Here is a 16,740-nt window from a genome sequence, read left to right as displayed (position 1 = left end):
CACAGGCTAACGATGCTAACTCGCTGCAGCATCTGCAGTGTTTACAACATACAGGCTAACGATGCTAACTCGCTGCAGCGTCTGCAGTGTTTACAACATACAGGCTAACGTTGCTAACTCACTCCAGTGTTTACAACATACAGGCTAACGATGCTAACTCGCTGCAGCGTCTGCAGTGTTTACAACATACAGGCTAACGATGCTAACTCGCTACAGCGTCTGCAGTGTTTACAACATACAGGCTAACGATGCTAACTCGCTACAGCGTCTGCAGTGTTTACAACATACAGGGTAACGATGCTAACTCGCTGCAGCGTCTGCAGTGTTTACAACATACAGGCTAACGATGCTAACGATGCTAACTCACTGCAGTGTTTACAACATACAGGCTAACGATGCTAACTCACTGCAGTGTTTACAACATACAGGCTAACGATGCTAACTCGCTGCAGCGTCTGCAGTGTTTACAACATACAGGCTAACGATGCTAACTCGCTGCAGTGTTTACAACATACAGGCTAACGATGCTAACTCGTGGCTAACAGTTTGGGCCATTCTGACGCCGTTTTATACCCAGGGGTTTATTCATCTGAAAAACTAACCCAGCGACTAAAAAGTCCTCAGAAAATCCAGAGTAAAGACATACAGCATGTTTATATTGAGGGAAAATGAGCTGCAGCAGAACAATGAAAACGCTGTAGCTACTCGCTAAGTTACTACAAACACACGAGGAAATCTACAGGAGCTGAAGTAAAGACGAAAAGAGACCGTTTAAGAAACATCTCAATACTATTGTTACATAAAAACACATAAATGAATAAAGCTCAGGCACTGGGAGCTTTAGGACATGGGCTTTTCTGTCTGTGATGACGAGGATGAAAATAAAATAAATAAATAAATAAATAAATGTGTAGCAAATGAGTAAATTAACTCATTACAAACCAATCTGCTGTGAACAAGTAAGAACGTTGAAGAAAGTGCCTTGTATCGTATCGGTATTCGGTATCGGCGAGTACTTCAATCAAAGTACTCGTACTCGTATCGTATACACATGCTGTGAATGAATAAGCGTGTCCAGATGTTTACCAGCTGTCCGATGGCGTCGCTGATGACCTTGAACCAGTCGTTGATGATGCTCTCGGTGTCGTACTGAATCAGGAACTCACAGCCCGAACGCGTCTTCAGCTGCACCAATCAGAGAGAGAGAGAGGAGTCAGCCAATCAGAGAGGAGAGAGAGGAGTCAGCCAATCAGAGAGGAGAGAGAGGAGTCAGCCAATCAGAGAGGAGAGAGAGAGGAGTCAGCCAATCAGAGAGCAGAGAGAGGAGTCAGCCAATCAGAGAGGAGAGAGAGGAGTCAGCCAATCAGAGAGGAGAGAGAGAGGAGTCAGCCAATCAGAGAGCAGAGAGAGGAGTCAGCCAATCAGAGAGGAGAGAGAGGAGTCAGCCAATCAGAGAGCAGAGAGAGGAGTCAGCCAATCAGAGAGGAGAGAGAGAGGAGTCAGCCAATCAGAGAGGAGAGAGAGAGGAGTCAGCCAATCAGAGAGCAGAGAGAGGAGTCAGCCAATCAGAGAGCAGAGAGAGGAGTCAGCCAATCAGAGAGCAGAGAGAGGAGTCAGCCAATCAGAGAGCAGAGAGAGGAGTCAGCCAATCAGAGAGCAGAGAGAGGAGTCAGCCAATCAGAGAGGAGAGAGAGGAGTCAGCCAATCAGAGAGGAGAGAGAGAGGAGTCAGCCAATCAGAGAGCAGAGAGAGGAGTCAGCCAATCAGAGAGGAGAGAGAAGAGTCAGCCAATCAGAGAGGAGAGAGAGGAGTCAGCCAATCAGAGAGGAGAGAGAGAGGAGTCAGCCAATCAGAGAGCAGAGAGAGGAGTCAGCCAATCAGAGAGCAGAGAGAGAGGAGTCAGCCAATCAGAGAGCAGAGAGAGGAGTCAGCCAATCAGAGAGGAGAGAGAGAGGAGTCAGCCAATCAGAGAGGAGAGAGAGAGGAGTCAGCCAATCAGAGAGCAGAGAGAGAGGAGTCAGCCAATCAGAGAGCAGAGAGAGAGGAGTCAGCCAATCAGAGAGCAGAGAGAGAGGAGTCAGCCAATCAGAGAGGAGAGAGAGAGGAGTCAGCCAATCAGAGAGCAGAGAGAGAGGAGTCAGCCAATCAGAGAGCAGAGAGAGAGGAGTCAGCCAATCAGAGAGCAGAGAGAGAGGAGTCAGCCAATCAGAGAGCAGAGAGAGGAGTCAGCCAATCAGAGAGGAGAGAGAGAGGAGTCAGCCAATCAGAGAGGAGAGAGAGAGGAGTCAGCCAATCAGAGAGGAGAGAGAGAGGAGTCAGCCAATCAGAGAGGAGAGAGAGGAGTCAGCCAATCAGAGAGGAGAGAGAGGAGTCAGCCAATCAGAGAGGAGAGAGAGGAGTCAGCCAATCAGAGAGCAGAGGGAGAGGAGTCAGCCAATCAGAGAGGAGAGAGAGGAGTCAGCCAATCAGAGAGGAGAGAGAGAGGAGTCAGCCAATCAGAGAGGAGAGAGAGGAGTCAGCCAATCAGAGAGGAGAGAGAGGAGTCAGCCAATCAGAGAGGAGAGAGAGGAGTCAGCCAATCAGAGAGGAGAGAGAGAGGAGTCAGCCAATCAGAGAGCAGAGAGAGGAGTCAGCCAATCAGAGAGCAGAGAGAGAGGAGTCAGCCAATCAGAGAGCAGAGAGAGGAGTCAGCCAATCAGAGAGCAGAGAGAGAGGAGTCAGCCAATCAGAGAGCAGAGAGAGAGGAGTCAGCCAATCAGAGAGCAGAGAGAGGAGTCAGCCAATCAGAGAGGAGAGAGAGGAGTCAGCCAATCAGAGAGCAGAGAGAGGAGTCAGCCAATCAGAGAGCAGAGAGAGAGGAGTCAGCCAATCAGAGAGCAGAGAGAGGAGTCAGCCAATCAGAGAGGAGAGAGAGGAGTCAGCCAATCAGAGAGGAGAGAGAGGAGTCAGCCAATCAGAGAGGAGAGAGAGGAGTCAGCCAATCAGAGAGGAGAGAGAGGAGTCAGCCAATCAGAGAGCAGAGAGAGGAGTCAGCCAATCAGAGAGGAGAGAGAGGAGTCAGCCAATCAGAGAGCAGAGAGGAGGAGTCAGCCAATCAGAGAGCAGAGGGAGGAGTCAGCCAATCAGAGAGCAGAGAGAGAGGAGTCAGCCAATCAGAGAGCAGAGAGAGGAGTCAGCCAATCAGAGAGCAGAGAGAGGAGTCAGCCAATCAGAGAGGAGAGAGAGGAGTCAGCCAATCAGAGAGCAGAGAGAGGAGTCAGCCAATCAGAGAGCAGAGAGAGGAGTCAGCCAATCAGAGAGCAGAGAGAGGAGTCAGCCAATCAGAGAGCAGAGAGAGAGGAGTCAGCCAATCAGAGAGGAGAGAGAGAGGAGTCAGCCAATCAGAGAGCAGAGAGAGAGGAGTCAGCCAATCAGAGAGGAGAGAGAGAGGAGTCAGCCAATCAGAGAGCAGAGAGAGGAGTCAGCCAATCAGAGAGCAGAGAGAGGAGTCAGCCAATCAGAGAGCAGAGAGAGGAGTCAGCCAATCAGAGAGCAGAGAGAGAGGAGTCAGCCAATCAGAGAGCAGAGAGAGAGGAGTCAGCCAATCAGAGAGCAGAGAGAGAGGAGTCAGCCAATCAGAGAGCAGAGAGAGAGGAGTCAGCCAATCAGAGAGGAGAGAGAGGAGTCAGCCAATCAGAGAGCAGAGAGAGGAGTCAGCCAATCAGAGAGGAGAGAGAGGAGTCAGCCAATCAGAGAGGAGAGAGAGAGGAGTCAGCCAATCAGAGAGCAGAGAGAGGAGTCAGCCAATCAGAGAGAGAGAGAGAGGAGTCAGCCAATCAGAGAGCAGAGAGAGGAGTCAGCCAATCAGAGAGCAGAGAGAGAGGAGTCAGCCAATCAGAGAGGAGAGAGAGAGGAGTCAGCCAATCAGAGAGCAGAGAGAGGAGTCAGCCAATCAGAGAGGAGAGAGAGAGGAGTCAGCCAATCAGAGAGCAGAGAGAGAGGAGTCAGCCAATCAGAGAGCAGAGAGAGAGAGGAGTCAGCCAATCAGAGAGCAGAGAGAGGAGTCAGCCAATCAGAGAGGAGAGAGAGGAGTCAGCCAATCAGAGAGCAGAGAGAGAGGAGTCAGCCAATCAGAGAGGAGAGAGAGAGGAGTCAGCCAATCAGAGAGGAGAGAGAGAGGAGTCAGCCAATCAGAGAGGAGAGAGAGAGGAGTCAGCCAATCAGAGAGGAGAGAGAGAGGAGTCAGCCAATCAGAGAGCAGAGAGGAGGAGTCAGCCAATCAGAGAGGAGAGAGAGGAGTCAGCCAATCAGAGAGCAGAGAGAGGAGTCAGCCAATCAGAGAGGAGAGGGAGGAGTCAGCCAATCAGAGAGGAGAGAGAGGAGTCAGCCAATCAGAGAGCAGAGACAGGAGTCAGCCAATCAGAGAGCAGAGAGAGAGGAGTCAGCCAATCAGAGAGCAGAGGGAGGAGTCAGCCAATCAGAGAGCAGAGAGAGGAGTCAGCCAATCAGAGAGCAGAGAGGGAGGAGTCAGCCAATCAGAGAGGAGAGAGAGAGGAGTCAGCCAATCAGAGAGCAGAGAGAGGAGTCAGCCAATCAGAGAGCAGAGAGAGAGGAGTCAGCCAATCAGAGAGCAGAGAGAGAGGAGTCAGCCAATCAGAGAGGAGAGAGAGAGGAGTCAGCCAATCAGAGAGGAGAGAGGAGGAGTCAGCCAATCAGAGAGCAGAGAGAGGAGTCAGCCAATCAGAGAGGAGAGAGAGAGGAGTCAGCCAATCAGAGAGCAGAGAGAGAGGAGTCAGCCAATCAGAGAGCAGAGAGAGAGGAGTCAGCCAATCAGAGAGCAGAGAGAGGAGTCAGCCAATCAGAGAGGAGAGAGAGGAGTCAGCCAATCAGAGAGCAGAGAGAGGAGTCAGCCAATCAGAGAGGAGAGAGAGAGGAGTCAGCCAATCAGAGAGCAGAGAGAGAGGAGTCAGCCAATCAGAGAGGAGAGAGAGGAGTCAGCCAATCAGAGAGCAGAGAGAGAGGAGTCAGCCAATCAGAGAGCAGAGAGAGAGGAGTCAGCCAATCAGAGAGGAGAGAGAGGAGTCAGCCAATCAGAGAGCAGAGAGGGAGGAGTCAGCCAATCAGAGAGCAGAGAGAGGAGTCAGCCAATCAGAGAGCAGAGAGGGAGGAGTCAGCCAATCAGAGAGCAGAGAGAGGAGTCAGCCAATCAGAGAGCAGAGAGAGAGGAGTCAGCCAATCAGAGAGCAGAGAGAGGAGTCAGCCAATCAGAGAGCAGAGAGAGAGGAGGAGTCAGCCAATCAGAGAGCAGAGAGAGAGGAGTCAGCCAATCAGAGAGCAGAGAGGGAGGAGTCAGCCAATCAGAGAGCAGAGAGGGAGGAGTCAGCCAATCAGAGAGCAGAGAGGGAGGAGTCAGCCAATCAGAGAGCAGAGAGAGGAGTCAGCCAATCAGAGAGCAGAGAGGGAGGAGTCAGCCAATCAGAGAGCAGAGAGAGGAGTCAGCCAATCAGAGAGGAGAGAGAGAGGAGTCAGCCAATCAGAGAGGAGAGAGAGGAGTCAGCCAATCAGAGAGGAGAGAGAGAGGAGTCAGCCAATCAGAGAGGAGAGAGAGAGGAGTCAGCCAATCAGAGAGGAGAGAGAGAGGAGTCAGCCAATCAGAGAGCAGAGAGAGGAGTCAGCCAATCAGAGAGGAGAGAGAGAGGAGTCAGCCAATCAGAGAGGAGAGAGAGAGGAGTCAGCCAATCAGAGAGGAGAGAGAGGAGTCAGCCAATCAGAGAGGAGAGAGAGGAGTCAGCCAATCAGAGAGCAGAGAGAGAGGAGTCAGCCAATCAGAGAGGAGAGAGAGGAGTCAGCCAATCAGAGAGGAGAGAGAGGAGTCAGCCAATCAGAGAGGAGAGAGAGGAGTCAGCCAATCAGAGAGGAGAGAGAGGAGTCAGCCAATCAGAGAGGAGAGAGAGGAGTCAGCCAATCAGAGAGCAGAGAGAGGAGTCAGCCAATCAGAGAGGAGAGAGAGGAGTCAGCCAATCAGAGAGGAGAGAGAGGAGTCAGCCAATCAGAGAGGAGAGAGAGGAGTCAGCCAATCAGAGAGGAGAGAGAGGAGTCAGCCAATCAGAGAGAGAGAGAGAGAGAGGAGTCAGCCAATCAGAGAGCAGAGAGGGAGGAGTCAGCCAATCAGAGAGGAGAGAGAGGAGTCAGCCAATCAGAGAGCAGAGAGAGGAGTCAGCCAATCAGAGAGGAGAGAGAGGAGTCAGCCAATCAGAGAGGAGAGGGAGGAGTCAGCCAATCAGAGAGCAGAGAGAGAGGAGTCAGCCAATCAGAGAGGCAGAGAGAGGAGTCAGCCAATCAGAGAGGAGAGGGAGGAGTCAGCCAATCAGAGAGCAGAGAGAGAGGAGTCAGCCAATCAGAGAGGAGAGAGAGGAGTCAGCCAATCAGAGAGCAGAGAGAGGAGTCAGCCAATCAGAGAGGAGAGGGAGGAGTCAGCCAATCAGAGAGCAGAGAGAGAGGAGTCAGCCAATCAGAGAGCAGAGAGAGGAGTCAGCCAATCAGAGAGGAGAGGGAGGAGTCAGCCAATCAGAGAGGAGAGAGAGAGGAGTCAGCCAATCAGAGAGGAGAGAGAGGAGTCAGCCAATCAGAGAGCAGAGAGAGGAGTCAGCCAATCAGAGAGCAGAGAGAGAGGAGTCAGCCAATCAGAGAGGAGAGAGAGAGGAGTCAGCCAATCAGAGAGCAGAGAGAGAGGAGTCAGCCAATCAGAGAGGAGAGAGAGGAGTCAGCCAATCAGAGAGGAGAGAGAGGAGTCAGCCAATCAGAGAGCAGAGGGAGAGGAGTCAGCCAATCAGAGAGGAGAGAGAGGAGGAGTCAGCCAATCAGAGAGGAGAGAGAGAGGAGTCAGCCAATCAGAGAGGAGAGAGAGAGGAGTCAGCCAATCAGAGAGGAGAGAGAGAGGAGTCAGCCAATCAGAGAGGAGAGAGGGAGGAGTCAGCCAATCAGAGAGCAGAGAGAGAGGAGTCAGCCAATCAGAGAGGAGAGAGAGGAGTCAGCCAATCAGAGAGGAGAGAGAGAGGAGTCAGCCAATCAGAGCAGAGAGAGAGGAGTCAGCCAATCAGAGAGGAGAGGGAGGAGTCAGCCAATCAGAGAGCAGAGAGAGAGGAGTCAGCCAATCAGAGAGCAGAGGGAGAGGAGTCAGCCAATCAGAGAGCAGAGGGAGAGGAGTCAGCCAATCAGAGAGGAGAGAGAGAGGAGTCAGCCAATCAGAGAGGAGAGAGAGAGGAGTCAGCCAATCAGAGAGGAGAGAGGGAGGAGTCAGCCAATCAGAGAGCAGAGAGAGAGGAGTCAGCCAATCAGAGAGGAGAGAGAGAGGAGTCAGCCAATCAGAGAGGAGAGAGAGAGGAGTCAGCCAATCAGAGAGGAGAGAGAGGAGTCAGCCAATCAGAGAGGAGAGAGAGAGGAGTCAGCCAATCAGAGCAGAGAGAGAGGAGTCAGCCAATCAGAGAGGAGAGGGAGGAGTCAGCCAATCAGAGAGCAGAGAGAGAGGAGTCAGCCAATCAGAGAGCAGAGAGAGAGGAGTCAGCCAATCAGAGAGGAGAGAGAGAGGAGTCAGCCAATCAGAGAGGAGAGAGAGAGGAGTCAGCCAATCAGAGAGGAGAGAGAGGAGTCAGCCAATCAGAGAGCAGAGAGAGGAGTCAGCCAATCAGAGAGCAGAGAGAGGAGTCAGCCAATCAGAGAGGAGAGAGGAGTCAGCCAATCAGAGAGCAGAGGGAGGAGTCAGCCAATCAGAGAGGAGAGAGAGGAGTCAGCCAATCAGAGAGCAGAGAGACAGGAGTCAGCCAATCAGAGAGGAGAGAGAGGAGTCAGCCAATCAGAGAGGAGAGAGGAGTCAGCCAATCAGAGAGCAGAGAGAGGAGTCAGCCAATCAGAGAGGAGAGAGAGGAGTCAGCCAATCAGAGAGCAGAGAGACAGGAGTCAGCCAATCAGAGAGGAGAGAGAGGAGTCAGCCAATCAGAGAGCAGAGAGACAGGAGTCAGCCAATCAGAGAGGAGAGAGAGGAGTCAGCCAATCAGAGAGCAGAGAGACAGGAGTCAGCCAATCAGAGAGGAGAGAGAGAGGAGTCAGCCAATCAGAGAGGAGAGAGAGAGGAGTCAGCCAATCAGAGAGCAGAGAGAGAGGAGTCAGCCAATCAGAGAGGAGAGAGAGGAGTCAGCCAATCAGAGAGCAGAGAGAGGAGTCAGCCAATCAGAGAGCAGAGAGAGAGAGGAGTCAGCCAATCAGAGAGCAGAGAGAGGAGTCAGCCAATCAGAGAGCAGAGAGAGGAGTCAGCCAATCAGAGAGCAGAGAGAGAGGAGTCAGCCAATCAGAGAGCAGAGAGGGAGGAGTCAGCCAATCAGAGAGGAGAGAGAGGAGTCAGCCAATCAGAGAGGAGAGAGAGAGGAGTCAGCCAATCAGAGAGCAGAGAGGGAGGACACATGAGGAGGGAGGAGGAGAGTTCAGCGCTGACCTCCAGGACGTTCTTCTTGGACGACTTGTGGTTGGTCCACGAGACTGAAGCTCCTCTGAGGTCCACGGTGAACTCCGGCACGATCTGAGACGCCTTCCCCTGGACAAGGAAACAAGAGGTGTCAGAGGCTCCTCCCCCTGTGTCAGAGGCCCCTCCCCCTGTGTCAGAGGCCCCTCCCCCTGTGTCAGAGGCCCTCCCCCTGTGTCAGAGGCCCTCCCCCTGTGTCAGAGGCCCCTCCCACTGTGTCAGAGGCCCCTCCCCCTGTGTCAGAGGCCCCTCCCACTGTCAGAGGCCCCTCCCACTGTGTCAGAGGCCCCTCCCACTGTGTCAGAAGCCCCTCCCACTGTGTCAGAGGCCCCTCCCCCTGTGTCAGAGGCCCCTCCCACTGTGTCAGAGGCCCCTCCCCCTGTGTCAGAGGCCCCTCCCCTTGTGTCAGAGCCCCCTCCCCTGTGTCAGAGGCCCCTCCCCTGTGTCAGAGGCCCCTCCCCCTGTGTCAGAGGCCCCTCCCCCTGTGTCAGAGGCTCCTCCCCCTGTGTCAGAGGCCCCTCCCCTGTGTCAGAGGCCCCTCCCCTGTGTCAGAGGCCCCTCCCACTGTGTCAGAGGCCCCTCCCCCTGTGTCAGAGGCCCCTCCCCTGTGTCAGTGGCCCCTCCCACTGTGTCAGAGGCCCCTCCCCCTGTGTCAGAGGCCCCTCCCCTGTGTCAGTGGCCCCTCCCACTGAGTCAGAGACCCCTCCCCTGTGTCAGTGGCCCCTCCCACTGTGTCAGAGGCCCCTCCCACTGTGTCAGAGGCCCCTCCCACTGAGTCAGAGACCCCTGCCCTGTGTCAGTGGCCCCTCCCACTGTGTCAGAGGCCCCCCCCCCTGTGTCAGAGGCCCCTCCCACTGAGTCAGAGACCCCTCCCCTGTGTCAGTGGCCCCTCCCACTGTGTCAGAGGCCCCTCCCACTGTGTCAGAGGCCCTCCCCCTGTGTCAGAGGCCCCTCCCCCTGTGTCAGAGGCCCTCCCACTGTGTCAGAGGCCCCGCCCCCTGTGTCAGAACCCTCCCCCTGTGTCAGAGGCCCCTCCCCCCTGTCAGAGGCCCCGCCCCCTGTGTCAGAGCCCCTCCCCCCGTGTCAGAGGCCCCTCCCACTGTGTCAGAAGCCCCTCCCCTTGTGTCAGAGCCCCTCCCCTGTGTCAGAGGCCCCTCCCCCTGTGTCAGAGGCCCCTCCCCCCCTGTCAGAGCCCCTCCCCCCTGTCAGAGGCCCCTCCTCTTACGGCGGCGCCTGACGGGGCAGACTTGGGGTCTCGGTGGAAGGTCAGGATTCCTCCGTGAAGAACCGTCCACGACTGAGACCAGTTCTTCCTGAAACACAAACAGCTGAGAGGTAAAACAGCGCCCCCTGGTGGACCTTTAACCCCCCTGGTGGACCTTTAACCCCCCTGGTGGACCTTTACCCCCCCTGAACAGAGCTCAGAGGTAAAACAGCGCCCCCTGGTGGACCTTTACCCCCCCTGAACAGAGCTCAGAGGTAAAACAGCGCCCCCTGGTGGACCTTTACCCCCCTGGTGGACCTTTAACCCCCCTGGTGGACCTTTAACCCCCCCTGGTGGACCTTTAACCCCCCCTGGTGGACCTTTACCCCCCTGGTGGACCTTTAACCCCCCCTGGTGGACCTTTAACCCCCCCTGGTGGACCTTTACCCCCCTGGTGGACCTTTAACCCCCCCTGGTGGACCTTTACCCCCCCCTGAACAGAGCACAGAGGAGACAGCATTTTTGTCATTTTTTTGTCACATTTTTGTTACTTTTTAATAAAATTTTGTCATTTTTTAATAAAATTTTGTCATTTTTAAATAAATTTTTTGTCATTTAAAAAAAAAAAAAAAATCAAATTTTTGTCATTTTTTTGTCACATTTATTATTTTTTCGTCAATTTTTCATCAATTTTTTGTCATTTTTTAAATAATTTTTTTGTCATTTTTTTGTCACATTTTTGTTATTTTTTAATCAAATTTTTGTCATTTTTTAATCAAATTTTTGTCATTTTTTCATACATTTTTCATCACTTTTTTGTGGACCATTAACCCCCCCTGAACAGAGCACAGAGAGGAGACAGCGCCCCCTGCTGGACCTTTACCCCCCTGAACAGAGCACAGAGGAGACAGCGCCCCCTGCTGGACCAACAGCGCCCCCTGCTGGACACACTGACCTGATCTTCTTCCCGTGGTCACACACTTTGGTTTTGTTGATGATTCCGGCCTTCTCCAGCAGGTGGCCCTGGAGGGAAACACAGGAAGTGAGGACGGGGGAACAGGAAGTGGGCGTTCCTAAACCCCGGGCGTTCGGCTTCGTCTGAGAGAGAAACATCTGGGCCAAACGCCTGGACTTTAGAGACGCCTGAAGAACAGACACCAGAGCCACCGACACCTGAGACGTTCACCCGGCAACCGCGGCCCCCGCCCATGAGCAAGACACCCCCTCACCCAGACCCCCCCCCGAACCTCCCGTCAGTGTGAAGGTGAGACTCAAACAAACAATACTCAGGTCATTCAGGTCGTTTTGTACTTTATAAACTGAATAAAGATCATTCATATTAATCCTCCTGCTGACTTCAACCACAGAGACCTCACACAGATGTTCTTAGCTTTCAAATGAGGCTTTTGTCAGTCCCATAGCACCAGTCTATATCACTGATGACAAACCTTCTGCTGGTCTGTAAATGCAGTAAATTAGAATAACTGCCTTGTATAAAATGTCTCTCTCAAAATGGCTGTAGTGAATGTCTTGAAATAGGCCTCTGTCTCTTTAAGAACCTCTGAGCCTTTAGACACGCCCCCTCCACACGCTGTCTGTGGCATCAGTGGGGAGGGGGTTCTGCTGAGGAGCAGTGGTTGGTTACTCGGCTGGTGACCAAAGCTCGGAGGCGTCTCCAGGAGGTGGGGGCGTTCCTAGGAGGACTCAGGCAAACCTATCCCTAAAATGGCCGCCACCAGCCAAAAATTCAACAAAAAAGTGACAAAAATTCAACAAAAAGTGACAAAAATTCAACCAAAAAGTGACAAAAAATCTACAAAAAATGACAAAAATTCAACAAAAAGTGACAAAAATTCAACCAAAAAGTGACAAAAAATCTACAAAAAATGACAAAAAATCTACAAAAAATGACAAAAATTCAACAAAAAATGACAAAAATTCAACAAAAAATGACAAAAATTCAACAAAAATGTGACAAAAAAATGACAAAAATGTGACAAAAATTCTACAAAAATGTGACAAAAATTCAAAAAAATGTGACAAAAAAATGACAAAAATTCAACAAAAAGTGACAAAAATTCAACCAAAAAGTGACAAAAATTCAACCAAAAAATGACAAAAATTCAACAAAAATGTGACAAAAAAATGACAAAAATGTGACAAAAATTCTACAAAAATGTGACAAAAATTCCAAAAAATGTGACAAAAAAATGTGACAAAAAATGACAAAAAAATGACAAAAAAATGACAAAAAAATGACAAAAATGTGACAAAAATTCTACAAAAATGTGACAAAAATTCAAAAAAATGTGACAAAAAAATGCCAAAAATTCAACAAAAATGTGACAAAAATTCAACAAAAAAATGACAAAAATTCAACAAAAAAATGACAAAAATTCAACAAAAAAATGACAAAAAATCTACAAAAATGTGACAAAAACGCGACAAAAAAATGACAAAAATGTGACAAAAATGTGACAAAAAATGACAAAAAAATGACAAAAATGTGACAAAAATGTGACAAAAATTCTACAAAAAATGACAAAAATTCAACAAAAATGTGACAAAAACGCGACAAAAATTCAACAAAAATGTAACAAAAAAAATGACAAAAAAATGACAAAAAAATGACTAAAATGTGACAAAAAAATGACAAACACCTATCCCTAAAATGGCCGCCATCAGAGTTTTTACAGATTACTCAGAAATACGTGAATGTGCCAAGGCAACACTTCAGCCATGTTTTTAATGAGGGAATGACTGAATAACAGGATGGAGAGCTGGAATAATAATAACAGATTTTACATACGCAGCGTTTTAGAGCCGACTAGTGACGGAAAAAAAACATTTGTGAGAAAAAAGCAGCAAGATGTGAGGCCTTCAAAATAAAAGCAGACTTTGCTCAGACACTGCACAATATCCAGCCCCAAGTTCAAATGTGATTTATTTTGACATAAACATCGACGAGTTTGACTTAAAGCAGCTGAAAAAACAATATGTGACAAATGTGTTTAAATAAAACAAAGATGACATTTATATGGGTGAATGTACTTCAGTCCATATGGTTATTTTACATAATTATATAAGGTGAATTAAAATGATGTTACTTTAACTGGTTAATGAAACGATGTAAATACATGAACAAAGCAGAACGATACGGCTCTGCTGCTGCGGATCGGCCGCTCACGATCACACATCGATATATCGAGGCAGGAAAGTATCGCGATAAACAATATTATCGACTGTCGCGATACTCGATACTGTCGATATCGTAAAACACCACACAAGCTGCAATAACAGGAAATATAACAGAAAAACAGGGGAAACGCGAATAAATGTACGGACGATAAACATCGAGCCCAAAATGTATCGTTTATCTGTGATTTATTGAACGATAAGTCGATACCGTCATTACCGTCCTTTTGTGTTTAAAGGGGGGGTTTATGCAAAATGGACATTCATGTATTTTTGAGTAATCTGTAAAAACTCTGATGGCGGCCATTTTAGGGATAGGTTTTTGTCACATTTTTGTTGAATTTTTGTCATTTTTTTGTTGAATTTTTGTCATTTTTTTGTTGAATTTTTGTCATTTTTTTGTTGAGTTTTTGTCATTTTTTAGTTGAATTTTTGTCATTTTTTTGTTGAATTTTTGTCATTTTTTTGTTGAGTTTTTGTCATTTTTTGTTGAATTTTTGTCATTTTTTTGTTGAGTTTTTGTCATTTTTTTGTTGAATTTTTGTCATTTTTTTGTTGAGTTTTTGTCATTTTTTGTTGAATTTTTGTCATTTTTTTGTTAAGTTTTTGTCATTTTTTGTTGAGTTTTTGTCATTTTTTGTTGAATTTTTGTCATTTTTTGTCACATTTTTGTCACATTTTTGTCGCGTTTTTGTCACATTTTTGTTGATTTTTTGTCATTTTTTTTGAATTTTTGTCATTTTTTTGTCACATTTTTGTTGAATTTTTGGCTGATGGCGGCCATTTTAGGGATAGGTTTGCCTGAGTCCTCCTAGGAACGCCCCCACCTCCTGGAGACGCCTCCGAGCTTTGGTCACCAGCCGAGTAACCAACCACTGCTCCTCAGCAGAACCCCCTCCCCACTGATGCCACAGACAGCGTGTGGAGGGGGCGTGTCTAAAGGCTCAGAGGTTCTTAAAGAGACAGAGGCCTATTTCAAGACATTCACTACAGCCATTTTGAGAGAGACATTTTATACAAGGCAGTTATTCTAATTTACTGCATTTACAGACCAGCAGAAGGTTTGTCATCATTGTAGTGAGATATAGACTGGTGCTGTGGGGCTGACAAAAGCAGAACACCCCCTCTTTAAAGCAGAACACGCCCTCTTTAAAGCAGAACACCCCCTCTTTAAAGCAGAACACCCCCTCTTTAAAGCAGAACACCCCCTCTTTAAAGCAGAACACCCCCTCTTTAAAGCAGAACACCCCCTCTTTAAAGCAGAGCACCCCCTCTTTAAAGCAGAACACCCCCTCTTTAAAGCAGAACACCCCCTCTTTAAAGCAGAACACCCCCTCTTTAAGAAGGATATATGGCTCCGCCCAGAGCGAGCAGATGTGCATGTCCGCTCTGAAACATCTGCTCATGTTGAGGATCATGTTCTGATGAGGCTTTTATTTTGGAGGCGGCTCCATCTTTTTTCTGACAATCCTTTTTTGTTTCTTTTCCCGTCGTAAAAGACCGACCCCAAAGCGCCGCAGATGAAGCAGAAAGACTGTGGCGCCCCCTGGTGGTCGGGGGGAAGCTTCGCCCTCCCAGAGTCTCACAAACACATTTGGAATCTAAACCACATTAACGCTGCTCCAGTCGAGAAGCTTTTCGATTCGGGCAAAGCCGAACGTGAGAAAATGAAGGCGGGGTTTGTGTTTGTGGAGGAGGTCAGGGAGCGGCCGCCACCCCTCGCCCCGCCCTGCCCCGCGGCGGCCCCGGCTGCCGTCCCCGTTAGTAACTCATAAACAGGCGTTAGTCCAATCACAGCCCAGAGAAAAGGACCAATGGGAGCGCGGCGTACGTGCGGCTGCCGGGCCTCCCCCGCGCTGCGATTGGACAGGTTCCTCCTCAGCCTCAGCCTATCAGGGAGCTTCAAACACAGTCACATGGTTCACAGGCGAATATGTTAGACATGAAAACAGAAACACGGACAAACACGGTCACGGCTTCACACGGGTCACGTTTAAGGCGACGCTGCAGGTGAACAGGGGAAACATACATGTAGAGACGTCCATGTGAAGCTTCTGCTGAACATCACACATAGAAATATTTATGTTTTCACATAAAAATCAGGCATTGTGAGCATTAAAATGGCCAAAACTGCCTATAATTTGGGAAATCAAAATAATGAGCCAGATTAAATGTTATGGTTTTATTTTATTGACATATTAGTGACTAATTCAAAATATTGTTAGGCCTCAGACTGTAAAAAATGAAGAAAAATGTGACAAAAAAATAAAAAAAAAAATAAAAAATGACAAAAAAATGAAAAAAATGTGACAAAAAAATGACGAAAAAATTAAAAAAATGTGACAATTTTTTTTTTTTTAAATGACAAAAAAAGAACCACAAAATAACAAAAAAATAACCAAAAAACGATAAAAAATTGACAAAAAAATAACCAAAAAATAACCAAAAAATAACCAAAAAATAACCAAAAAATAACCAAAAAATAACCAAAAAATGACAAAAAAAAATAAAATGTGACAAAAAAACGACAAAAAAATTACCAAAAAATGAAAAAAAATGAAAAAAAATAACCACAAAATAACCGAAAAAATAACCAAAAAACGAAAAAAATGTGACAAAAAAATGACAAAAAAATAACCAAAAAATGACGAAAAAAAAATAAAAATGCGACAAAAAAATGACAAAAAAATGATGAAAAAATGAAAAAAAATTGAAAAAAAATGGACAAAAAAATAACCAAAAAATAATCCAAAAAAAAAATAATGTGACAAAAAAATAACAAAAAAATGACAAAAAAATGACAAAAAAATGACAAAAAAATGACAAAAACATAACAGAAAAATGACAAAAACCCTTCAGAATGTTGTTGTGTCTCAGCCTGTAAAGTGTGGAGTCTGTGGGAGCTTCTATAAGGGCTCAGGCTCTGCCCGAGTGCGGCTTCTCTCATTCAGAGAAAACCAGCCCTGAAGTTTTGTAGCGAGTGCGCATGCTCGGCCCGTTCTTCCACTTTTCCGCTCCAGCGTCTCGTAGGAGGAAAAACACCATATTTGGGTGAAAGCGTCATCACGGGGCCCCTTAGCAGGACACGTGGATGTCAAATCTGTCAATATTTAGGAATGAAAACCCGCGGGAAAGACGGCCTTTCTACGCCCACAAAAAAATGAAAAAAAAAAAAAAAAAAAAAATGAAAAAAAATTCACAAAATAATGATAAAAATGTGACAAAAATGTGACAAAAATGTGACAAAAAAATAGAAAAAAAATGAAAAAAAATGAAAAAATGAGACAAAAAAATGACAAAAAAATGACAAAAATGTAAAAAAAAAAAGACAAAAATTTGACAAAAAAGTGACAAAAATGTGACAAAAAACAAAAAAAAGACACAAATTTGACAAAAAAGTGACAAAAATGTGACGAAAAAAAAAGAAAAAATGACAAAAAATGTTAAAAAAAATAAAAAAAATAAAGACAAATGTGACAAAAATGTGACAAAAAACAAAAAAAACAAAAAAACAAATGTGACAATAAAATGAAAAAAAAGACAAAAAATGTGACAAAAATGTGACCAAAAAATGACAAAAAAATGACAAAAATGTGACAAAAAATGACGGCGCAGCAGCTACCTCCGGGTCGCCCCCACCTCGCAGACAAAACATCATCAAATAAACATCATCATTTTTATATCTGACATGAAAACTAAGATGTAAAGGGAGGAAAACAGATACAAATCTGCACTTCCACCACTGCGGGAAACATCAATACTTTCAGTCACACAGACGTTTACATGGTTAGTCCGGGGTTATCCGTGATTTGCCTCGGGTTCTCTGTGGGTCACACTGTTTTTAATG

At 47.4% G+C, this 16,740-nt stretch overlaps 1 protein-coding gene across 1 annotated transcript in view; it reads right to left on the bottom strand.

Annotated features, from left to right (window-relative positions):
• Positions 1-16,740, bottom strand: part of LOC306969768 (rho GTPase-activating protein 27-like) — a gene marked incomplete at its 3' end in the record, with an annotated part of 69,192 nt that overhangs the window by 19,264 nt on the left and 33,188 nt on the right. The window contains exons 13-16 of the mRNA XM_079582985.1: positions 10,654-10,721; positions 9,720-9,807; positions 8,468-8,566; positions 1,087-1,185 (exon numbers count right to left, since the gene is read on the bottom strand). Coding sequence (XP_079439111.1) covers positions 1,087-1,185; positions 8,468-8,566; positions 9,720-9,807; positions 10,654-10,721 — 354 coding nt within the window. The remainder of the gene's footprint in view (positions 1-1,086; positions 1,186-8,467; positions 8,567-9,719; positions 9,808-10,653; positions 10,722-16,740) is intronic.

The sequence above is a fragment of the Gobius niger genome (genome assembly GCF_951799975.1).
Source record: "Gobius niger genome assembly, contig: SUPER_10_unloc_1, whole genome shotgun sequence".
NCBI classification, from domain to species: domain Eukaryota; kingdom Metazoa; phylum Chordata; class Actinopteri; order Gobiiformes; family Gobiidae; genus Gobius; species Gobius niger.
This window is presented reverse-complemented; position numbering and strand designations above follow the sequence as displayed.